The sequence below is a fragment of the Thalassophryne amazonica genome, chromosome 2 (assembly GCF_902500255.1).
Source record: "Thalassophryne amazonica chromosome 2, fThaAma1.1, whole genome shotgun sequence".
Lineage (NCBI taxonomy): Eukaryota > Metazoa > Chordata > Actinopteri > Batrachoidiformes > Batrachoididae > Thalassophryne > Thalassophryne amazonica.
Window position 1 is genome coordinate 135,354,868 of NC_047104.1, and position 26,152 is coordinate 135,381,019.

General features: G+C 44.9%; 1 protein-coding gene across 1 annotated transcript in view; it reads left to right on the plus strand.

Annotated features, from left to right (window-relative positions):
* Nucleotides 1-26,152, plus strand: part of fbn1 (fibrillin 1) — a 269,481-nt gene that overhangs the window by 102,887 nt on the left and 140,442 nt on the right. The window contains exons 22-28 of the mRNA XM_034194183.1: nt 11,947-12,084; nt 12,226-12,276; nt 12,381-12,506; nt 12,613-12,840; nt 12,929-13,054; nt 22,188-22,316; nt 24,216-24,341. Coding sequence (XP_034050074.1) covers nt 11,947-12,084; nt 12,226-12,276; nt 12,381-12,506; nt 12,613-12,840; nt 12,929-13,054; nt 22,188-22,316; nt 24,216-24,341 — 924 coding nt within the window. The remainder of the gene's footprint in view (nt 1-11,946; nt 12,085-12,225; nt 12,277-12,380; nt 12,507-12,612; nt 12,841-12,928; nt 13,055-22,187; nt 22,317-24,215; nt 24,342-26,152) is intronic.

Below are 26,152 nucleotides of genomic sequence, written 5' to 3' on the forward strand. Positions count from 1 at the left end.
CATTGACTTTATGATGTTTCGTCCATGAATGGACCAAAAATATAAAGACAGTTGAATTGTCAATAATCTAAATGGGAGAAAAGCACAAAATCCTGTGTTAAAAGCGGAAACATGAAAAAAGTTTAAAAAAATTTTTCTGAGAGGAGTTTAATTAATTGCCTACAGACGGTAGTTATTCATTACATTTTTAAATAATGTGGTGGTATTTATTTATTTAAAATTTTAGATTTATTTCTTGTCATGTTCGGTGCCATTGTTAATGCAAAATTATTTATTTGCAGCCATTTTCAAAACATTCATAAATTATTATTAAAATAATAACTCAATAGTAAGTAAGTAAGTAAGTCCCTTTGGCTGCTCCCTTGTTTGCACTCAGGGTCGCCACAGCAAATCCAAGGTGGATCTGCATGTTGAATTGGCACAGGTTTTATGCCGGATGCCGTTCCTGACGCAGCTCCACATTACATGGAGAAATGTGGCAGGGGTGGGATTTGAACCCGGAACCTTCTGCCCTGAAACCAAGCACATTAACCACTTGGCCACCAATATTCATTTAATATTGAGTATTGAGAAGTTATTTTGGAAATAAAGAGAACCGCACTGACAAATTCTAAATTATTGTTCATTTTGAGAGGGTGGGCACCACAAAGGATTTGTGCTTAGGCCACCCAAATGGCTAGCACCGACATGCGCTGCAGAAAATATTCTTTCCATTGAGCGAATGAAAAAACATTCATTATGGACCTTTGATGTCAACTGATTCCAAACAGTCCAACACGAATTTTAAATAGCAGTCCAATCCAATCCAAAATTCAGCCACATGGGGTGTGCAGCCAGTACACTCTGAGTGCCAGTTCCAAGCCGGGATAAATGAGGAGGGTTGTGTCAGGAAGGGCATCTGGCGTAAAACAAGCCAGCCCAACTATGCAGACTCAGAATCGAATTCCCATACCGGATCGGTCGCGGCCCGGGTTAACAACGTCCGCCACCGGTGCTATTGCCCAACAGGGTGCCGGTGGAAATTGGGCTACTGCTGGGCGAAGACGATGAAGAAGAGGAGGAAAACGTTGCCACGAACAGCGGGAGAAGAAGAAAACTAGAAGGGTGGAAATGAGAGTGGGGACTTTGAATGTTGGTAGTATGACTGGTAAAGGGAGAGAGCTGGCTGATATGATGGAGAGGAGAAAGGTAGACATATTGTGTGTGCAAGAGACCAAGTGGAAGGGAAGTAAGAGCAGGAGCATCGGCGGTGGGTACAAGTTGTTGTACCATGGTGAGGACAGGAAGAGAAATGGTGTTGGGGTCATTTTAAAGGAAGAGTATGTTAAAAGTGTGTTGGATGTTAAGCGAGTGTCTGACAGGGTGATGAGTGTGAAGTTGGAAATTGAAGGGGTGATGATGAATATCAACAGTGCATATGCCCCACAGGTAGGTTGTGAGATGAAGGAGAAAGAAGATTTCTGGAGTGTGTTAGATGAGGTGGTGGAGAGTGTGTCCAAGCATGAAAGAGTGGTGACAGGAGCAGACTTCAATGGGCATGTTGGTGAAGGGAACAGAGGTGATGAGGAAGTAATGGGTAGATATGGTATCAAGGATAGGAATGGGGAAGGACAGATGGTAGTTGATTTTGCAAAAAGGATGGAAATGGCTGTGGTGAATACCTACTTTAAGAAAACGGAGGAGCACAGGGTAACATATAAGAGTGGAGGAAGGTGCACACAGGTGGACTACATTCTTTATAGGAGATGCAAGCTAAAAGAAATCACAGACTGTAAGGTGGTAGCAGGAGAGAGTGTCACTAGACAGCATAGGATGGTTGTTTGTAGGATGACTTTAGAGGTAAAGAAGAAGAAGAGAGTGAGAGCTCAACAAAGGATCAGATGGTGGAAGCTGAAGGAGGAAGACTGTTGTGTGAAATTTAGCGAGCAGGTGAGAGAAGCACTAGTTGGAGGGGAAGCAATTTTGGACAACTGGAAAAGTACTGCAGATGTGGTGAGGGAGACAGCTAGGGCAGTACTGGGTATGACATCTGGACAGTGGAAGGAAGACAAGGAGACTTGGTGGTGGAATGAAGAGGTCCAGGAAAGCATAAGGAGAAAGAGGTTGGCGAAAAAGTTTTGGGATAGTCGGAGAGATGAAGAAAGTAGACAGGAGTACAAGGAGATGTGGCGTAAGGCGAGAATAGAAGTGGCAAAAGCAAAGGAAAAGGCATATTGCGAGCTGTACAAGAAGTTGAATAGTAAGGAAGGAGAAAAGAACTTGTACCGATTGGCCAGACAAAGGGACAGAGCTGGAAAGAATGTGCAGCAGGTTAGGGTGGTAAAAGATGCACATGGTAATGTGCTGACAAGTGAGGAGTGTGTGCTGAGAAGGTGGAGGAAATATTTTGAAGAGTTGATGAATAAAGAAAATGAGCAAGAGGAAAGGCTGGATGATGTGGTGAGAGTAAATCAGGAAGTAAAAGAGATTAGCAAGGAAGAAGTGAGGGCTGCTATGAAGAGGATGAAGAGTGGAAAGGCAGTTGGTCCAGATGACATTCCAATGGAGGCATGGAAATGTCTAGGAGAGATGGCAGTAGAGTTTCTAACCAGATTGTTTAATAAAATCTTGGAAAGTGAGAGGATGCCTGAGGAGTGGAGACGAAGTGTGCTGGTTCCTATTTTCAAGAACAATGGTGATGTGCAGAGCTGCAGTAACTACAGAGGCATAAAGCTGATCAGCCACAGCATGAAGTTATGGGAAAGAGTAGTAGAAGCTAGGCTTAGAAAACAGGTGAAGCTCTGTGAGCAGCAATATGGTTTCATGCCGAGAAAGAGCACTACAGATGCAATGTTTTCTCTGAGAATACTGTTGGAAAAGTACAGAGAAGGACAGAAAGAGTTACATTGTGTGTTTGTGGACTTAGAAAAAGCTTATGATGGGTGCCAAGAGAAGAGTTGTGGCATTGTATGAGGAAGTCTGGAGTGGCAGAGAAGTATGTTAGGGTAGTGCAGGACATGTACAAGAATAGTGTGACAGCGGTGAGATGCGCAGTTGGAATGACAGACTCATTCAAGGTGGAGGTGGGATTACACCAAGGATCAGCTCTGAGTCCTTTCTTGTTTGCAGTGGTGATGGACAGGTTGACAGATGAGATCAGACAGGAGTCCCCATGGACTATGATGTTTACAGATGACATTGGGGCAACTGTTTGTTGTGATTTGGCGCTATATAAATAAAATTGATTTGAATTGATTTTTGATATTGTGATATGTAGTGAGAGTAGAGAGCAAGTTGAGTCTAGTCTGGAGAAGTGGAGATATGCTTTGGAGAGAAGGGGAATGAAAGTCAGTAGAAGCAAGACTGAGTACACGTGTGTGAATGAGAGGGAGCCCAGTGGAATAGTGCAGTTACAAGGAGTAGAAGTGGTGAAAGTAGATGAGTTTAAATATTTGGGGTCAACTGTTCAAAGTAATGGAGAGTGTGGTAGAGAGGTGAAGAAGAGAGTGCAGGCAGGGTGGAGTGGGTGGAGAAAGGTGGCAGGAGTGATTTGTGACCAAAGAATATCAGCAAGAGTGAAGGGGAAAGTTTACAAAACAGTAGTGAGACCAGCTATGTTGTATGGTTTAGAAACAGTGTCACTAACAAAAAGACAGGAGGCAGAGCTGGAGGTGGCAGAGCTGAATATGTTGAGATTCTCTTTGGGGGTGACAAGAATGGACAAGATTAGGAATGAACATATCAGAGGGACAGCTCAGGTGGGACAGTTTGGAGACAAAGTCAGAGAGGCGAGATTGTGATGGTTTTGGACATGTGCAGAGGAGGGACCCAGGGTATATAGGGAGAAGGATGCTGAGGATGGAGCCACCAGGCAGGAGGAGAAGAGGGAGGCCAAAGAGGAGGTTCATGGATGTGCTGAGAGAGGACATGCAGGTGGTTGGTGTGACAGAGGAAGATTCAGAGGACAGGGTGAGATGGAAACGATTGATCTGCTGTGGCGACCCCTAAAGGGAACAGCCGAAAGACAAAGAAGAAGAAGTCCAATCCAATCCAAAATAGTTCTCAGTCAACTTGCACAGTCAGATAGTTCAAACCAATCCTGGTGATGTAGTCCATAGGTGATGTTGTGCATTCTGTACAGACTTCCATCTGCTTTTCTCAGTCCAATGAAAAATGTGTCGAGCTCTTCATCCGACAGTGGTTCTACTTCACCTAGAGACATCCCAGCGCATACTGCAAATACCTCCAGATGGCTTACGGCCTACTGGATTTGTTTTTTTTTGTGTGTGTGTTAGAAGAAACAACAGCGTCAATAAGCTCCCGCCATGTTTGTTTTTAAGCTAAGTGCCGTCGCTGGTAGTGTGGTCACAGCGCGCAATAGCACAAATTGTATAGTACCAAAATTGCACAATATATAGCACCAAATTGCATGGTAAATGGTACACAATGGCAAATGGTACGAATAATCCATGTCATGTGACATACAAACCACCAATCAAATACCAAGGATATATTCAGACATTTTTAACATTTTGTCATGAAGTATTTAATGGCCGCACAACCCACCTCCATCTGGACCTCATTGCAATGAGGGATTATTACGACTTCTTCAACTGTCGCCATGTTTGACATAGTCAGACATTTTCAAGGTGGTCTGCAGTGCCCTCTGGTGGATACTTTTCTTTACATCTGTGCTAGCGTAAATGACATAAAGGAAGTGCGTGGGTGGTGGTAGTTAACCAACATTTCTTGAGAATGTGTGAAGTTTTGACTCACTGGGTGCATGCTTAAGAAATGTTTGTTTCTCAGAATGCAAAAGATGGAGAACCACACCCTAGTTTTTTTTTGGCAACTTCTCAGTTGCCCCTTGTACATATGGCTATTCCTAGCTCTGGTTCTGAAAAAGCTCTTCAGTTGACTCAATGCAGATAAAACTTCAGTGTTAGCTCTTTGACAGTAAGTCATGCATCATCAAACCTGCCGGTGAAACTCAGACTTCTTGGAGGTGTAGAAGAGAATAATATGCTAGAAGGTTTGGGCTGGAATATGAGGCAGCTAATAAAATTGCCAGGGTGAAACTTGCTAGTGGAGCTTAGCCATGCCTGTCTGTGAGTAATCAAGTTTGTCACTGCTAATCCCAGCCGACGTACGGCCAGAATGTTGGTTGGGTTTTTATTTCACTTTTGTGCCCTGTATTTAATGTGTCAGGTAGTGTGCTGTGAAGCAATGGTAAAGCTAGTGGTTTCTTTGAGTTGGTTTGTGGTGTGCTAAGGGTTTAAACTGGCAGAATGTGGGAACCATGTTCAGAAATTGGATGAATGTCAGAGTCATTATGTAGCTTGGGGGCAACTTTGAGTGACATAAATGTTCATGCTACAAGGATCTTGGCTTTTTCATACTGGGATTTTTAAATTTCTTTAATATTTGAGCTTGGACTGTAAAAGCAACATGAGAACTATTGACAATTTGCAGGACCATTGCAGATGTTTTAAAAAAAAATCAAGCTTGCACACATAATGCAGTCATTGTTAGAACTTGGCTTCCAAGATTACACGTTTTTTGCACAGATTGGACTTCTCCAAGTTTGCTGCAGTCAGCTGCAGTTCTTAAAGTTTATGTAAACTTTAAGAAAGAGAGATCAAATTGATCAAACCCGGAGAAGTCATTCTGACTGGTGTTATGAGCCAGTCAGCATTCAGCATTTGTGTTTTTTTTAATAACAAACACATAAGATTAAATAAAATGTGAACTTAAATATACACTAACAGTGTTTCCCCTATACTGTAGTAACTAGAGGTGGGCGGATCGATCCTAATATCGATAATATCGATACCAACGCTGGTATTGATATTGAACGATTGTCGTGTAAAAAGATTGATGCTCAAGCCTTTTTTTCTCTCCTGCACACACTGACTGCTGCGCACGCAAATTCATCAAAATCCACTCTCTGTTGGGAAGGTGACGTGACACGGACCCACAACAGGGGGCGTTGATGAACGGACAATGGATAAGCCAAAAAGTAACAATTTAATGTTGTGAATCGCACAATGAAATACAGACAATGACAGAGAATGTGGCTCGTCAGTCATACACAAGGTGACGTGTGGGCAGGCTCAAAGATAGAAGACGTCTGGCAAGAGAAGAGCCGGATCCCACACAGCTTCCACCGCCAACGGATCTGAAGAACACCGGAGCCGCCAAGCCCTGTGCCCCAGGTGGCCACTGTCTTCAGCAGTCAGACCCGGTACTGCTGGCAGAAACAGAAACAGTTAATGGTGGGTGTGTGAATACACACCCAGCAATCTTACAGTGCTTAATTCCTCCAGGAGGGAAAACCTCCACCTCCAGTAACACACACTCGTACAGCTCCTGGAAAACCACTTGTCTGGTTGGGGTGTGAGGTGAAGCCGTCGCAGTCCACACCAACGGCAATGCAGCAGACAAGGACACGTCGCAGGAAAACGGCTGTAAATGAGATCAGACTTTGTTTATTTAGGATGCAGCAGAGAAGTTACCTGAATGGTAGCTGATTTCTCGGCGGGGAGGTGGAGTTGCAGTCCGGCTTTTATGGAGGATGTGGTTGATGAGTGGATGAGTGACAGCTGGTGTTGATGATGTGTGACAGCTGTCACTCCCAGTAGTTCCGACACCCTCTCGTGCTTGAAGCCCGCACTTCAAGCAGGGCACCATCTGGTGGTGGTGAGCCAGCAGTACCTCCTCTTCAGCGGCCCACACAACAGGTCTCCCCCCTCAACAGGCGCCTCCTGGCACCCGACCAGGCTTGTCCGGGTGACGGTTGTAGAAATCAGCCAGGAGGGCCGGGTCCAGGATGAAGCTCCTCTTCACCCAGGAGTGTTCTTTGGGTCCATACCCCTCCCAGTCCACCAGATACTGGAACCCCCGACCCTTTCGACGGACGTCCAGGAGCCGACGCACGGTCCATGCCGGCTCCCCGTCGATGATCCGGGCAGGAGGCGGTGCAGGTACAGGGGTGCAGAGTGGTGAGGTGTGATGAGGTTTAAGACGTGACACATGAAAAACTTTGTGGATCCGCAGTGAAGCTGGCAGCTTTAGCTTCACTGCGGCCGGACGGAGGACCTTGAGGATGGGAAATGGTCCAATAAACCGGTCCTTGAGTTTTTGTGACTCCACTTGAAGCGGAATGTCCTTGGTCGACAACCACACCTCCTGCTCGGGCTCGTATGCAGGGGCCGGGGGACGCCGGCGGTTTGCATGGGCCTTGGCCCTCGCCCGGACCTTCAACAGGGCAGAACGGGCGGTCAGCCACACCCGGCGGCACCTCCTGAGGTGGGCCTGGACCGAGGGCACACCAACCTCTCCCTCCACGAGCGGGAACAATGGGGGCTGGTACCCCAAACACACCTCAAACGGGGAGAGGCCGGTGGCAGACGACACTTGGCTGTTGTGGGCGTACTCGATCCAGGCCAGATGGTTGCTCCAGGCCATCGGGTGCGCGGAGGTCACGCAGCGGAGGGCCTGCTCCAGCTCCTGGTTAGCCCGCTCTGCCTGTCCGTTTGTCTGAGGGTGATACCCGGACAAGAGACTCACGGTGGCCCCCAGTTCCCTGCAGAAACTCCTCCAGACTTGGGAAGAGAACTGAGGACCACGATCCGAGATGATGTCCGATGGTATCCCATGCAGACGCACCGCGTGGTGGACCAGGAGGTCTGCCGTCCCCTGGGCCGTCGGGAGCTTCGGGAGGGCCACGAAGTGGGCCGCCTTGGAGAACCGGTCCACTATCGTGAGGATGGTGGTGTTGCCCTGGGACGGCGGGAGGCCCGTGATGAAGTCCAGGCCGATGTGGGACCAGGGGCGGTGAGGCACCGGTAGAGGCTGGAGGAGGCCCGAAGTCCTCTTGTGGTCAGCCTTGCCCCTGGCACAGGTGGTACAGGCCTGGACGTAATCCCAGACGTCGGCTTCCATAGACGCCCACCAGAAGCGCTGCTGGACCACTGCCACGGTTCTGCGCACCCCTGGATGACAGGAGAGCTTGGAACCATGCCAGAAGTCCAAAACCGCAGCTCTGGCCTCTGGTGGGACATACAGTTTGTTCCTCGGGCCGGTCCCCGGGTCCGGGGTCCGTGCCAGGGCCTCCCGGACGGTCTTCTCCACGTCCCAGGTGAGGGTGGCCATGACAGTGGACTCGGGGATGATGGTCTCTGTTGGGTCCGACAACTCGGCCTTGGCTTCCTCTTCGTGCACCCGGGACAGGGCATCCGATCATTGGTTCTTGGTCCCGGGGCAGTATGTGATCTGGAAGTCAAAGCTCCCGAAGAACAGTGACCAGCGGGCTTGCATGGGGTTCAGCCGCTTGGCGGTCCGGATGTACTCCAGGTTCCGATGGTCCGTGAAAACCGTGAAGGGCACCGTCGCTCCCTCCAACAGGTGTCTCCACTCCTCAAGAGCCTCCTTCACCACCAGGAGTTCCCGATTGCCGACGTCATAATTCCTTTCAGCCGGGGTCAACCTGCGGGAAAAATAGGCACAAGGGTGGAGAACCTTTCCGGACTCCCCGCTCTGGGACAGCACGGCTCCTATCCCTGAGTCAGAGGCATCCACTTCAACTATGAACTGGCGATTAGGATCAGGCTGCACCAGAACTGGCGCAGTCGAGAACCAGCGTTTCAACTCCCTAAACGCGGCTTCGCACCGATCCGACCAGGTGAAGGGGACTTTAGTGGAGGTCAGGGCAGTCAGGGGGCTAACTACCTGACTGTAACCCTTAATGAACCTCCGATAGAAATTTGCAAAGCCGAGGAACTGTTGCAGTTTCTTACGGCTTGTTGGTTGGGGCCAATCTCTCACCGCTGCAACCTTGGCTGGGTCAGGGGCGACAGAGTTGGAGGAGATGCTGAACCCCAGGAAGGACAAAGAAGTACGGTGGAACTCGCACTTCTCGCCCTTCACAAACAGCCGGTTCTCCAACAACCGCTGCAGGACCTGACGAACATGCTGGACATGAGTCTCAGGGTCCGGAGAAAAGATGAGTATATCGTCTAGATATACGAAGACAAACCGATGCAGGAAGTCCCGCAAGACGTCATTAACCAATGCTTGGAACGTCGCAGGGGCGTTTGTGAGGCCGAACGGTATGACCAGGTACTCAAAGTGACCTAAGGGGGTGTTAAATGCCGTCTTCCACTCGTCTCCCTTCCGGATCCGAACCAGGTGGTACGCATTCCTAAGATTGAGTTTGGTGAATATTTGGGCTCCATGCAGGGGCGTGAACACCGAATCCAACAGAGGTAATGGGTATCGATTACGAACCGTAATCTCGTTCAGCCCTCTGTAATTGATGCATGGGCAGAGTCTGCCGTCCTTCTTACCCACAAAAAAGAAACCCGCACCCATCGGGGAGGTGGAGTTCTGGATCAACCCGGCAGCTAAGGAGTCCCAGATGTAGGTCTCGGGATCCATGACGCTGGACGAGAAATCCTGTTGGGAAGGTGTCGTGACACGGACCCACAACAGGGGGCGTTAATGAACGGACAATGGATAAGCCAAAAAGTAACAATTTAATGTTGTGAATCGCACAATGAAATACAGACAATGACAGAGAATGTGGATCGTCAATCATACACAAGGTGACTTGTGGGCAGGCTCGAAGATAGAAGACGTCTGGCAAGAGAAGAGCCGGATCCCACACAGCTTCCACCGCCAACGGATCTGAAGAACACCGGAGCCGCCAAGCCCTGCGCCCCAGGTGGCCACTGTCTTCAGCAGTCAGACCCGGTACTGCTGGCAGAAACAGAAACAGTTAATGGTGGGTGTGTGAATACACACCCAGCAATCTTACAGTGCTTAATTCCTCCAGGAGGGAAAACCTCCACCTCCAGTAACACACACTCGTACAGCTCCTGGAAAACCACTTGTCTGGTTGGGGTGTGAGGCAAAGCCGTCACAGTCCACACCAAACGCGAATGCAGCAGACAAGGACACGTCGCAGGAAAACGGCTGTAAATGAGATCAGACTTTGTTTATTTAGGATGCAGCAGAGAAGTTACCTGAATGGTAGCTGATTTCTCGGCGGGGAGGTGGAGTTGCAGTCCGGCTTTTATGGAGGATGTGGTTGATGAGTGGATGAGTGACAGCTGGTGTTGATGATGTGTGACAGCTGTCACTCCCAGTAGTTCTGACACCCTCTCGTGCTTGAAGCCCGCACTCCAGCCAGGGCGCCATCTGGTGGTGGTGGGCCAGCAATACCTCCTCTTCAGCGGCCCACACAACACTCTCTGTCTGTAAGAGCAGCGCTGCACCGTGTCACACAACACGGAGCAGCGCACCCCCCCCCCCCCCCCATATTTTGTTGTTGCGCTGTCACCTGGCTCAGTGGCGCCAGTCAACAGCCATGCAGGCAGGCTCAGCCTGGCCTGCCCACTCAGCGCTCTCCTCGGGTCAGCCCTCGACCTCAGGAGATTTAGTTTTAAGTTGTGTTGAGTGATATTTTTTAAACAAAAATGTTGCTTGTGATAAAGTATTTTATTGTCATGTACAATATTTGGTGAAATTCTATCCTAGTTCTTTTGGATCCTTTGGATCTATGAAGCTTAAATATGAAAAAGTATCGGTATCGATACTGGGCCTGTATTTACTTGGTATCGGATCAATACCAAAATTCCCGGTATCGCCCACCTCTAGTAGTAGCACAGACTTGGCCACCAGGTCAACAAGAACACCTACTAAGCCAGAATTATTATTTTTTAAATAACAGCAATGAAAAATAACAGACAAAATAATGCCAAATATCCATTAATTTGGAAATCAATAATCATTTTGGTACTTCGCAATACTCCAAAGAACACTGCAGTACAAAGGCTGTTCCTAAAGGTATTACAGACGTAACTAGGTATAAAGTCATTTTCACATGAAGACATAACGGTTCCGGAAATATGGTATGAAATCTGAGTATATTGTACAAACCAGCAGACTTTTACTCTGCATGCTTGTTTAAGCCTTAACAATAAAAAATGAAACACAGTCACGTGTTTGTTAAACATGTAAAACTGTGAAAATCTTTCATTCATGAAGATTTTCATTAAGGTTTTTACTTTCAGGAAACAGATATGAAATTTCAAATAAATTCAGATTTAAAAATTTGAAATTTAAAAATCTTGATCAAATAATTATTCAAGAGGTCTTGTAGTGCCAAACCAGTTTTTAACAGTTTTTAGATTTTTTTTTATGTATTTAAAATTTAATGTTAATCTTCAAAATCCTATAATTCTGAGTGTTTTCACTAGCCTGACACAGCATAACTTTACCTCATATTATTCAGTTCATAGGTGTATGTATCATGCTTAGTTATCACGTTATGGGGTAACATATGTCACATGCCATAGAAAATCTAATGGATGTTGATCTTGTTCAACCTTTACTTTGGAAACCAAGCATTCAACACTGTCAAAACTATTCCATTTATTAATCCTTTTAGCTCAACCAAAAATTTGTATCACTTTTTACCAAAATTGGAGCAACTTTAACTTTTAACCCCTGTACAAAGTGTCACCATTCTTGCTGTTTTTACCCCATAACTCCATAATATTCAGTCACAGATAACCCAAACTATACCTTTTTGGAATCTTTATGATCAGACAAATAATGTGATATAGTTTTCAATGTGATTGGAGCATCTTTTAATTTTGACCCCTGTGTAATTCTTCAATTGACCCCTACCTGGCTGCCTATTTAAAATTCAAGTGGCCAATCAGTTTTTTCAAAAGAGTAATGTCTAAGGTGTATTTGTGCTGAATTTGATACTTGTATCACCATTTGAAGGATTGTTTCAGTTATCTGCTGCACTATTGAGGGTTTTGGTGAACAGCAACGGGCCTAGAACAAATTCTAGGGGAAACACTGTACCAACATTGTTGCCAGTACTGAATGATGTTTTCTATTGCGCTCATGTTAACATGGACGACTGACTGCAGTGTTTATTTCATGGAACAGAGACTACTAAGAGCACCTGCTGGTTAAAGATGGTGAATAAACGCTGTGAGATCAACATCAATGGGGCTACACTTAAGTCCCACTGCTGTGCTACACTGGGAGAAGCCTGGAACAGTCCGTGTACTAAATGTGAAAAAGGTGAGATGAGTGATGACTTAAACAACACCGACACTCAAGAACATATTTTTGCATGTTAAAGCTTTCATTATGCAAGAAAACGTAGCGTAACTAGGACAGTGATGCTGAGTGGTTCTTGTATGCAACCTTTTTTTTTTCCAGATCCAATCTGTAGTAAGGGTTTTGCTCGAGTCAGAGGAAATCTCTGTGAAGGTAAAGTCCACACAATCCCAAAAGAATCACATTTGTTGTTTTGTTTTTTGGCATTTTCATGCAAAAATGATGTTTACGCTTTTTGTTCTTCTGCTGGCCATCAGATGTGGATGAGTGTGAAGTGTTTCCAGGCGTGTGCATCAATGGGAAGTGTGTGAACACACAGGGCTCCTTTTTCTGCCAGTGCCCTCCTGGAATGACTGTGGATGTCAACGGCAGGACGTGTATTGGTGAGAGCTGTGCTCTGATTAACAGCCAGCATGCTTGTGTCGCTCTGCTCCCGAAGTCCTGAAATCGTACAGTATGCATTCATCACTGACCTAATTGACCTCACAGACCTGCGTACGGAGCACTGCTATCTGTCCCATGATGACGAGCGCTGCGGGACTCCAGTCTCGGGGAAGCACCGTGTGGATGCCTGTTGCTGCTCAGTGGGTGTGGCCTGGGGCCCCGAGTGTGACGAGTGTCCAGAGAAAGGCTCTCCAGAATACACCCAGCTGTGTCCTCGAGGTCCTGGCTTTTCACACCGGGGTGATTTCATCAACGGAAGGCCCTTCCTTAAAGGTATTATCTCATCCACAGACCACACAGCCTGTGGTGTTTGAGCACATGGAGATATGGATGACAGTGTTTGTCCCTGTGTCCCTCCTAGATATCAATGAGTGCAGGATGATAAACACCTTGTGCTCCAATGGGAAGTGTAGAAACACCATCGGCAGCTTCCGCTGTCGCTGTGATAACGGCTTTGCTCTGGACACAGATGAGCGTAACTGTACTGGTGAGTACAACACAGCCAAGACTTTAATATACTACATGAACTGTTAAGTCTTACACTGGATAATCATAAAGAATGAAACAGTCTGGAGTTCAGGAAACAGCACTTATAACATGTTACCTTACCTTTCTTTTAGGAATATTAACTTAATTAGATTAGATTAGACAGAACTTTATTAATCCCTTGGGAAGACTTGAGGTTCCAGCAGCATTGTATAGCAGCACACTGGGTAAGAAGCACACGGAGTACCAAAAGTAAAAGTAAAAAACAATTTGAAAAATGTAAATACAAATATAAATAACAGAAATACTGCTTGCTACTTACTGGCTAAAGCTGGGCAGACACTGTACGATATTTTCAATCGTTGTACTCGGCTCCAGCTTGAACTGTACGACAAAACCGCAGCGTGTAAAAGTTCAGAGCGCACGATTTATGTTCTCACACTATACGGCCTGATGCTCTGATGCGATCTGACTACTCACATTGTACGTTCGAAAACCACGTCGGACTTGTGTTTCCAGAAGCAAAACTTAAAAAGAAGCTTTTTTTTTTTCTTTTTTTTCAAACTTTATTTACATTTCTTATTTTTACAAAAACTTGATGGGAGACATCAAAGTTTAAAAAAAATACAAGACTTTACATGAGTTGAAGAAAAATGGGAAAAAAAGAAACAGAAGTGATCATCTCCCAAAGAGATGATCACTGTTTATGCTCGCTCCGGTGTTTGCACAGGCACAGTGCGAGAGGTAATCAGTGCGTAGACGCTTGTAGCGCTGCTTCAGCAGCACAATATCCACACAATGGCCAACCAGAATATCAAACAGGTTTGATTTTCATCCGACCGTATGATTGCCGATCGGGAGGTGGTCATGAGTGGCTAAACGCAGCTCGTTACTAAATGTATACTACATGATGCAGGACACGCGATTAAGCTGAAACTCTGCGTGATCCAAAAAATTCTCGCACGAGTGAAAAATTGCCTGAAAAAGGGCCAAAACGTGCACAGTGTAAGACCAGCTTTAGTGGCTACTACTGTTCCTCTCCTTCCTGTCCCCTGTTTTCCTGTTACTCCTCCTCCCCCCGAGTGAGGAGTTGTACAGTCTGATGGCCTGAGTGTGTGCTGATCCAGACAAATTACCGTAGTTTCCAGAGTATAAGTCCCAGGTTTTTTTCTAGTTTGGGAGGTCCTGTGAGTTAAATTCTAAAATGATGTATATTTCAAAAAATAGGGGTGCAACATACACAAAAATCACAACTCAGTATGTTTTCAAGTGTATCTTCAAGTATCTTCTTATGGCTGAATAGTCTTTCCAAATTCTTACAAACTGTTTTTTTTCTTGATGTCTTGTGAAATATGTTTTACAAATGAATGACGTACTCCCGTGCAAGTTAGGGTTTTTTTTCCTTCTTCATCATGACTTATTTTTTGACAAATGTGAGTTATACTCCAGTGTGAGTTATAAGTCTTTTTCAGTTCAGTTTATTTAAATTTTAAATAGCGTCAAATCACAACATGACTCACCCCAAGGTGTTTCAAAAGGGTAAGGTCTAACCTTACCAACACCTTACTTTTTTGATGAAGAAACGTCAAGCAGACCAGACTGAGAAGGGTGGCCCACTGCTTAGGCCATTCTAACGATAACAAAGATCAAATGAACAAAGTACAACACTGAATTTTCAAATATGCAAAACAAGAAAAAAGTCAGATTATAGTTTGTAGTTATTGTCCAAAAAAAAAAAATAAAAAAATCTTCCCAGTTGGCATGAATACTCATATGGAGATTAGTTAAGCTCCTTCCTCCTTAAGGTTGCGTCCCAAGGTAGGCTTCATCTTCAAACGATGGTCTGATAAATGGGAAATGAATCCAGAAAATACGGCAATTGAATTAGCAGACCTGCCAACTGCTAGGAATGTAGTGTATCCGGTATGCATATGACACTCCCGTTAGCTCCAAGAACTACATAAAAATCCTTCAAATGGGAAACTAACAGGAGAAAGCAGAGCCACTGGAGTTGGCTTTCAGTTTAACAGATGCTCCGTCTGTTCCTGAAGGATTCCTGTTGGAAAAATTACAGTCCTTGTCAGAATTATTGGCACCTTGAATTTTTAGTTCAAAAATATGTTCAGAAATAAATTACAATGGACCATAATAATATGTCATCAGAAGATTGAATAAAATAGCTCAATGTACTGAAGAACAACAAAAATGCATTCATAATGCATAATAAAAGGGAAAATGCAGACAAAAAATGTACGAGGTCTGTGAGAAAAGTATCGTACCTTTTTATTTTTTTCAAAAACTATATGGATTTGATTCATATGTTTTTATGTCAGCCAAGCTTGAACCTTCGTGTGCATGCGTGAGTTTTTCCACGCCTGTCGGTTGCGTCATTCGCCTGTGGGCTGGCTTTGAGTGAGCACTGCTCCACCCCTCTCGTCGTTGTTTCATTGCGAGGAAATGGCGGAATGATTTGGGGTTTTTTTCCATCAGAATTTTTTCAGAAACTGTTAGAGACAAGCAGCTGGAAACCATTCGAAAAATTTATCTGGCTTTCGGTGAAAATTTTACGGGCTTCACAGAGAATAAGGACTGTTACTACAGCTTTAAGGATGGCCCACAATGGCGCACGGCGCGCCGCCCTCCGAGCCGCCATCAAGAGGCAGAAAACACCACATCATTTCTAAACGGATGGCTGTGTGGAGCCGGGACCGTCGTGTGCAATTTCTCTGGTTATCACAAGAGCTGGACATCAGCCATTTTCTGGCAGATTGCACTTTTAACAAGAGATTTTGTCATGGAAAGCCGTGCGGAGGCTTTGGGCGTCAGGACCGATTCGCTGATCAAGCGAGACAAAGGAACACCTCCGTTTCGGAGTGCCAGGGGACAAGTTGGGACATGCCTATCTCGGCTTTCAATGCTTACCAGCCCAGTGAGTATAAGAGAAATTGTGGAGAGCTGGGCATGTCCCAACTTGTCCCCTGGCACTCCGAAACGGAGGTGTTCCTTTGTCTCGCTCGATCAGCGAATCGGTCCTGACGCGCGAAGCCTCCGCGCGGCTTTCCATGACAAAATCTCTTGTTAAAAGTGAAATCTGCCGGAAAATGGCTGATGTCCAGCTCTTGTGATAACCAGAGAAATTGCTCACGACGGTCCCGGCTCCACACAGCGATCCGTTTAGAAATGATGTGGTGTTTTCTGTCTCTCAATGGCGGTTCGGAGCGCGGCGCGCCGTGCACCATTGTGGGCCATCCTTAAAGCTGTAGTAACAGTCCTTATTCTCTGTGAAGCCTGTAAAATTTTCACCAAAAGCCAGATAAATTTTTCGAATGGTTTCCAGCTGCCAGTCTCTAACAGTTTCTGAAAAAATTCTGGCGGAAAAAAAAGCCCAAATCATTCCGCCATTTCCTGACAATGAAAATCCGACGAGGGGGCTGGACCACTCCTCCCACAAGGCGTGCTCACAGGCGAATGACGCAACCGACAGGCGTGGAAAAACTCACGCATGTGCACCAAGGTTCAAGCTTGACTGACGTAAAAACATATGAATCAAATCCATATAGTTTTTGAAAAAAATAAAAAGGTATGATACTTTTCTCACAGACCTCGTATGTCTGACAGTTATTTGGACATTTTTGGGAATTGACAGTAAATCATCACTTTCACAGCCAGTTTTCTTTTGACAAGTTGATGGCGATGAAGATATGAAAAAACAAAAGTTAAGGTGCACTGTTGCGTATCTGCACTGCAGTGATAGTGTATTATTTTTACTGCACTTTTTTTTTTACTGCTCTATGTTAAGTTCTGTCATCTTCTCCCTTCTCACTTGGGGTTGTCACAGCAGATCTGATATGGATCTGCATGTTTATTTGACACAAGTTTTATGCCCGATGCCATGGGGAAGTAACCTGCATTGGACTGGGATGCCATCCGGCAGGGGGTCGTAGACTCTCATCCACTTGACAGAATCCAGAGATAATCACCGACATCAATGGGCCTCGGATCCTACGTGGGACTTACCAGTTACAACTCAGAACAAAAAAGGACTTAAATACAAGAAAATAGATCAAATCTCAAGTCAAGCCTCCCATGTGCCTTCCGGCAAACTCAAGATGAATTTTCTTTGCTGGATTTTATCTGTGCATGCTGAAAATGCTGAACTTGTTGAGAGACTTGTTTACCTCTGCAGTGATATTCATATCTCTGGGAGCTTGGCCTATGATGTGAAGAGACGTCTGGGAAGAGCTTATGTTCTCACCTTATGAGCCTGGAGATCACTGAACAGGGGTATTTGTTAATGCTGATACCTTTCAAGCAGAACAAAGTCCAATTTTTTCTGAGTCTGGTGCTTCCTGTCATGACAAAAGGCAATGACTGGCTGTCTTTAGTAGTAGGTGTCAGAGAATCCTTGGGTAGTGTAGGAATGACTTTGTGTCAACTGAAGAGTTAATCATGGAGTCCCAGATGAGGTGCACCACTTAAACTGTGAGGAAACATTAGCTCCATAAGACAATGGACAATCTTAACAGCAGCTTTGGCAACAGATTCATACAACCACGCTGCCTAAGGGAACAGTACAGGAGATCGTTCCTGCCCAGTGCCATCAGACTAGTATATTTGCCTCTGCTAGACTTGTGATCTCTGATCTAGACTAAAAACCCCATACTGTTTACCAGGGCTGGATCCAGAGTGAAAATCTGACAGATGCATTTTTGCCCAATGATAAAATAAAAATCGTACGCGTCTTGTTATTCATTAATCTTCATTCTTTTATTCATATTTTATTTTATTCGTGTATCACATGGCTGTGGAACTTACCTATAATTTAAAAATAATCAAGTTTTTAGAATTTTGCAGAATTTATTTGCTCCAGAAGAAAAGTAGATCAGCAAATTTACAGTGTGGTTTTTGGAATTTTATAGAATTTATTTCTAATAGTATTTATTCGCTCCAGAAGAAAAATATAACTGCCAATTTACAGTGGATTTAAAATATGAAGAGCGTTCTGTGTGTCAACAATGATTCATTTCTTTGATTATCAGAAAGTGTCCTATGCCAAGTGACCGAATGGGTGCCTTTGTTTGGATACATGTATTTAGTAAATAAATAAAATGTTTTCCAATCTGAAAGTTTGTGTGTGGCATAAATACACTTAATCCAGGCATACTTCCATGATGATTTATGGATAAATTAAATACTTTTACAATCAGTGCATGTGGCATGTCCGATATCGTTGTCATCAACAATCGACAGCGACTGAGCGAGTGGGTTTTTTCCAAGTTTCGGCCATCGATCAACCAACGATTTTAGTCAGAAAACCACCGAAAATGTAATTTCAGTCATCATAGAATGCCTTTCAAACCACACTATTGTCTGAAAACTATTTATAAACCACTCAATGTTCCTTGCTGAAATAAGCGACCAATTTTTCTTGCACAACAACTTTTTCCCTGGATGCCATGATCATCGAGTGGACTGGACTGACGCTATGTTTGTTTTGATCCACCTGCTTGGTGCATTATGGGATCTAATCAAAAGCTGTGTTCATCGCAGGGACATGTTCGTGATTATTTGAGATCTTTTTTTTACAGATGACGAACGATGCGTAAAAAAATCTTGCATCGGTCCAAACCAGTCTGGATCCGGGCCTGTATTTACTATTTATCTGTTGGACACCACGTAACAATACCATGCAACAATATCATGCAACAATACCATGCAACAGTACCATGTAACAATACATAACAATACATGCCTTATAACACCTTTGCTCCTTAATTAATTTACACTCTTAAACTGTGACATCGGATCCACTGCACTTCTGTGTGTTTCTACCTCAGTTTTTCTTATTGTTTGTTTTATTTATTTATTTATTATCTTTTTGAGGTACCTGGCTGCTATGACAACTGAAATTTCCCTTCAGGGATTAATAAAGTTATCCATCTATCTGTCTGTATCTACATCACTACAGCCATGTGGCACATTTCCCTGAATTGTGATACAGCACGCAGGGGCCTCAGTACTCACAACCCCAGCAACTATTTATTTCTAGACATTTATTTTTAGGCATTTCTTTTGATTTAAAGACATGCAGGTTAGGTGAATTGAAAACTTTATAATTGTCCAGGTCTCCCTTGCAAAAGAGTTCTCTATCTCAGAGGGACTAACCTGGTTAAATAAAGGTTAAATTAAAATTAAATAAATGATAAAAAGCCAAGGGGAGGGCACAGTAATCCTAGAGGTGAAAGAGTTTTATAGTCCTTTCCCGCCCCTTCCTTATGGAAGATCACGAAGTTTGGAGTAGTGATAGACCGATAATCGACTGGGCAGATATGCTGCATCAGCCGATAATCCCTCTGGGTACTCTGTAAGGTAGACCAATAATCCGTTGGGCCGATAATCGGCATTGGCTGATTATCCCTCTGGGTGCTCCGTAGGGATAGACCGATAATCAGTTGGGGCGATAATCGGCATTGGCTGATTATCCCTCTGGGTGCTCCGTAGGGACAGGCCGATAATCAGTTGGGCCGATAATAGGCATTGGCTGATTATCCCCCTGGGTGCTCTGTAGGGACAGGCCGATAATCAATTGGGCTGATAATAGGCATTGGCTGATTATCCCTCTGGGTGCTCTGTAGGGACAGGCTGATAATCAGTTGGGCCGATAATAGGCATTGGCTAATTATCAAATCAAATCAATTTCAAATCAGTTTTATTTATATAGCACCAAATCACAACAACAGTTGCCCCAAGGTGCTTTATATTGCAAGGCAAAAGCCATACAATAATCACAGAAAAACCCCAACAGTCAAAACGACCCCCTATGAGCAAGCACTTGGCGACAGTGGGAAGGAAAAACTCCCTTTTAACAGGAAGAGACCTCCAGCAGAACCAGGCTCAGGGAGAGGCAGTCTTCTGCTGGGACTGGTTGGGGCTGAGGGAAGAGAATCAGGAAAAAGACATGCTGTGGAAGACAGCAGAGATCAATCACTAATGATTAAATGCAGAGTGGTGCATACAGAGCAAAAAGAGAAAGAAACACTCAGTGCATCATGGGAACCCCCCAGCAGTCTAAGTCTATAGCAGCATAACTAAGGGATGGTTCAGGGTCACCTGATCCAGCCCTAACTATAAGCTTTAGCAAAAAGGAAAGTTTTAAGCCTAATCTTAAAAGTAGAGAGGGTGTCTGTCTCCCTGATCCGAATTGGGAGCTGGTTCCACAGGAGAGGAGCCTCAAAGCTGAAGGCTCTGCCTCCCATTCTACTCTTAAAAACCCTAGGAACTACAAGTAAGCCTGCAGTCTGAGAGCGAAGCGCTCTATTGGGGTGATATGGTACTAAGAGGTCCCTAAGATAAGATGGGACCTGATTATTCAAAACCTTATAAGTAAGAAGAAGAATTTTAAATTCTATTCTAGAATTAACAGGAAGCCAATGAAGAGAGGCCAATATGGGTGAGATATGCTCTCTCCTTCTTGTCCCCGTCAGTACTCTAGCTGCAGCATTTTGAATTAACTGAAGGCTTTTCAGGGAACTTTTAGGACAACCTGATAATAATGAATTACAATAGTCCAGCCTAGAGGAAATAAATGCATGAATTAGTTTTTCAGCATCACTCTGAGACAAGACCTCAGAGTGATGAGGTCTTGCCAGATTATCCCTCTGGGTGCTCTGTAGGGACAGGCCGATAATCAGTTGGGCCGATAATTGGCATTGGCTGATTATCCCTCTGGGTCCTCTGTAGGGACAGGCCGATAATCAGTTGGGCAGATAATCGGCATTGGCTGATTATCCCTCTGGGTCCTCTGTAGGGACAGGCCGATAATCAGTTGGGCAGATAATCGGCATTGGCTGATTATCCCTCTGGGTCCTCTGTAGGGACAGGCCGATAATCAGTTGGGCAGATAATCGGCATTGGCTGATTATCCCTCTGGGTCCTCTGTAGGGACAGGCCGATAATCAGTTGGGCAGATAATCGGCATTGGCTGATTATCCCTCTGGGTCCTCTGTAGGGACAGGCCGATAATCAATTGGGCCGATAATCGGCATTGGCTGATTATCCCTCTGGGTCCTCTGTAGGGACAGGCCGATAATCAGTTGGGCCGATAATCGGCATTGGCTGATTATCCCTCTGGGTGCTCTGTAGGGATAGACTGATAATCAGCTGGGCTGATAATGGTCAGGAGTGATTATCGGCCACGGCCAATTATCGGCCCAATTTATCAGCCTCAGCAGAATTGGCATGGCCGATACACAGCCGATATTGGCCAAGCTGATTATTGCCCTGTCCCTAATTTGGAGAACTCTTCAAAGCCCATGAAGAATACTATTCATCACCAAGTGTACATTTTTATGACTGGGCACATTGCCGCCATTAATGCAATTTGAAAAACACAGCACAATGTATAGTTTTAATTCCTCTTTCCACATGTAGCTCAACCAAAAGTCTTAAAAACTATAGATGACAAACACAATACATACGTAGCTGTTGTTTTTGGCCACAGTGTTTACTGGACAGCAGCTGTGTCAATACCACGGCCCCAGTTTCGGATGCTGTTCTCCATCAATCACTTATCCTGAATCACTATGCCAACATTAATTACAGTAAATCTATTCCTAAATTCAAGCTCATTCGATCTAATGGGAGTCTGGTGCTTTGGGGCTTGTCGGAGCTTCTCCCTGTAGTTAGTGACGTGACTGCTGTGTTTAAATGGTCACACATCACTTTAACTTAAAATGTCAGGGGCCCAGTTTTATAGTGAGTAAATGGTATAACCTTATATGGACCTTTGTAGAAAACCAAAGTGAATGAGAGTTTTAACGAACATTTTAATAACCTGCCTAACAAGCTGAAGCTGGCTAAATCTCTATATCTTAAAAAATTCTTGACTTTTATGTAATAATCTTTCATGAAAAACTTTTTGCCCTTTGTTCATACTTTTTTCCTCATATCCCCCCCCATGTTTTGTTTTTTAATGTATTTTTAAAATCTTCTTTCACTTTGTGCTATTGAACATTACCATGAAATATCTTTTTGACATAATTAGACAGATTTTGTGTGCACAAGTGAATGTTGGTGCCTTTTTAAAAGAGAAGTACCACCTTTCTGAACATCCTTTGCATACTTTCTACTCACAGATATCGACGAGTGCCGCATCTCTCCAGATCTGTGCGGACAGGGCAAGTGCATTAATACACCAGGAGACTTTGAATGCGAGTGCTTCGAGGGTTATGAGAGCGGGTTCATGATGATGAAAAACTGCATGGGTGAGTAAGAAAAACCTCATGCGTGAAGCCATTATTACGTTGTGGCCGACCTGATGCAGACACACAGTACTTGGTAGGAAATGATTAATTCTCCGAGGACAGGAGTGGGAAATGTGAACTACCTCACAAACCCGCTTCGAGCAGCAATGCTTGAGCATTAAAAAGTTGTTCCAATTTGCCACACTATCCCATTCTCAGTCAATCCCGAAGGCTCCCTTTTGGACTATTAGTCCTGGAGATCTACATATCAGATTTGGAACTCAGTGTGGTTTCTAGTGTGTACAGACCAAATGCTTCATAAAAATGTGTAAAGTCCAATTGCTAAATGTGCTTTGATGCATATTTGAACAGCATGCAAGAGACAGAAAATCAAACAAAAGCCAAACAAAACTATTTTTTATAGAGTATTCTGCAAAAATTACAGGCATACGATATAATTCATTAGTTGTCTATTATGTTCTCCTGTTTGTTGTTTTTGAGGGATCATTAATTGAGCTGTGAAGCTACAAAGTAATCATTCATTCATTCATTCATTCATTTCTATACCTGCATATTCTGATTAAAGGTTGGGGGTTGGGGACTGAAACCAATCCCAGCGGTCAATGGGAAAGAGGTGGGGTACCCCCTGGACAGATCGCCAGTCTATTGCAGGGCACAGCGTAATCAGGTTTTTCTTAGTCCAAAATGTTCTGCTACCTACTTTAACAAACTATTTCATTTAATACAAAACACACAATTCTGTTAATTTTTTTCCATTAAAATGTGGACATTTCAAATTTTGCCTTTGACAGAGCAGTAGAGCAAGCAGCTCAGTGGGTAAGGAGCTGGCCTGCCGATATGTAGACGCGGGTTCGAATTTTGCTCGTGCTGCCTGTCTGTGTTGTGGACAAGACACTTAAGCTCCTTTCACACCGGGGGTGCTCCCAGTTGCGCCGTGCATCATTATGACGATGCCGTGTGGAAGCAACTCAGTGCCGAGACGATGCAGCTTGGCGCCACAACAGCGCGAGGGGCGCAACGGAGGAAGCAAGTCGGGCGCCGAAAAATTAAACCTGTTTAATTTTTTTGGCGTCCTGTGCTCGACACAGAAAGGAAGTGGTTCCAGCGCAAGTCGGGGCAAAGAGGCATAACTAGGCGTGACTCGGAAGCCAATTTATGATTCCTGCTGTGTTCCATTGTTCCTGCAGTATAAATCACGCAGGATTGTTTCTATACCGTGTACTCAATGCAGTAAAAACTACACGCTTAAAAAAAAGACCACAGAAAAAAAATGCTGATTGCAGCTGCAGCTCCTTCTCTGTGTAGAGCTGTCTGGTGAAGAGAGGCACTGTGAGGCAGCAGCAGCTTCTTCTCTCACATATGTGTTTAAATAAAATCCATAAAAGTCCATCTCACAGATTGATTGCCAGAGACATCCAGTAAAAAGTCCGGACATCTCTAGTCCACTCACAGACGGTTCATTCACGCGCGCACATGTGAACAATTAAAAAAAAAAAAGTCTGGCTGCAGGCATTAGTTCCTTGTTCTCTGCTCAAACTCTCTCATCACAGTTAAAAAAGCGTGAGCTGCAGACACTGACTTAGCTCTCAATAGCGTTCCACATGGAGAAAATTATACACATTTAAATAAAACATTTTAGCAGCCATTCAGCTGCTGCTTACATTCTTTCACCATGCAGTCACTTCAGAAGGCTCTAAAAAAATAAACACTTTAGCAAAGACGGGTCAATCCAACCCTTTCTCTCTCTCACAGCATTTGGACATCGGTGGGTCTCACAGGTCGAATATGTCTGCAAATGTGTCACATCAAAAGTGGGAACACGTTCTTGAGTTTGACACACGAGGTTTTTTGTCGAAAGCATAACACTGTTTTTTTTTGCATGTGTCCTTCCCCTCTCAGACATTGACGAGTGCGAGCGGAACCCTCTGCTGTGCCGCGGAGGAGACTGTGTAAACACAGAAGGCAGCTTCCGGTGTGAATGTCCCGAGGGACATGAGATCGCCCCCGACGGCTCGGCCTGTTTAGGTGAGTGATGATGTGGTGTTTGGGAACACTCTGCTCAGAACACGGAGCGGTTTCTCACACTCGTCCCCTCTCCGAGGAAGCAGACTGAATTTTGCACTCCCGATTCCACAAATTTAAATAAGAGATGACTGGTTAGTGATGATCATCTTTCACAGAGAGGACAATCGAGCCTCAGCTCATATTCCACTCGCCGGGGCTCTGTGTGGCTGTAAGATTGTTTGCGCTCATCTGTTTATATTAACACACAGTATGGACAGTGTGTTCTTCGATGGATGAGCACCATGAATTGGTGTTCAGTGCTTGTGCCGTAAGAAGGAACCGCTTCAATCCAAACAAGGTGAAGACCAGAGGAAATCTTTCTCTTGCTTTATTTCTATAATTATCACAGCTGTCCCAGTCTCACGTTGCCACAGAGCTGCTGACTGCCTTCTTTCCTCTGACAGGAACTACTCGAACAATTGAACAATCAGAGGAAAATAATATCTGGTTCCACTGCACCATAAGTCATCCACATCAGCATATTCTGATTGAAATTTGTGCAGAAAAGCACGAAACGTATGCTGCTGTGAGCAGCTGGTGCAGTTTTGAAATGGTCATGTTATACACCACTTCAGTAAGATAGTCGCCAGGTGTTTTACTCTGCGGTATTAAGGTTTGTACCCCAAAAACAGGCGCTGAGGTAACACATCCAAAACCAACCTCAACAAGTGCCATGTTTCCGTAGATGTGGTTTTAAATAGAAAGAAGACCCACTCTCATGTGTCTCCAGGACAGTTTTACTTCTGTGCTGCTGCACGTCATCGTCATGTTGACCAACATTCAGAGACGAGTGCATGGCTGTCACAGCTGGGGACAGTGGGACAGGCTGCATACCGACACTGGAAAACATAGTAGAAGAAGCGTGGAATGGAAACAGTTTTGACCAATTTAGCCTAGCGTACCCTAGTATAAGCTTAGCCTAGGGTAGCATAACATAACATGTTGTCCATCCTGTGAGGATCAGCTGTCGTACGTGACAGTGATAATCTGAGCTTCCAGTGTGCGGAAATTTGTCAGCATTTCTCAACATCTGACTCCCCTTGTGGGCTGTCTCACATACTGCCCAGTAGACATGTCTCACTGAATATCCAATGGGCATGTCTCACAGACTGTTCAGTAGGTGTGCCTCACTGCCCAGTGGATATGTCTCACAGCCCTGCTCAGTGGGTGTGTCTCACATACTGCTCAGTGGACATGACTCACATACTGCTCAGTGGGCGTGTCTCACATACTGCTCAGTGGGCGTGTCTCACATACTGCTCAGTGGGCGTGTCTCACAGCCCTGCTCAGTGGGCGTGTCTAACATACTGCTCAGTGGACATGACTCACATACTGCTCAGTGGGCGTGTCTCACATACTGCTCAGTGGGTGAGTCTCACATACTGCTCAGTGGGCGTGTCTCACATACGGCTCAGTGGGTGTGTTTCACATACTGCTCAGTGGGCGTGTCTCACATACTGCACAGTGGGCGTGTCTAACATACTGCTCAGTGGGCGTGTCTCACATACTGCTCAGTGGGTGTGTCTCACATACTGCTCAGTGGGTGTGTCTCACATACTGCTCAGTGGACATGACTCACATACTGCTCAGTGGGCGTGTCTCACATACTGCTCAGTGGGCGTGTCTAACATACTGCTCAGTGGGTGTGTCTAACATACTGCTCAGTGGGTGTGTCTCACATACTGCTCAGTGGGTGTGTCTAACATACTGCTCAGTGGGTGTGTCTCACATACTGCTCAGTGGGCGTGTCTAACATACTGCTCAGTGGGCGT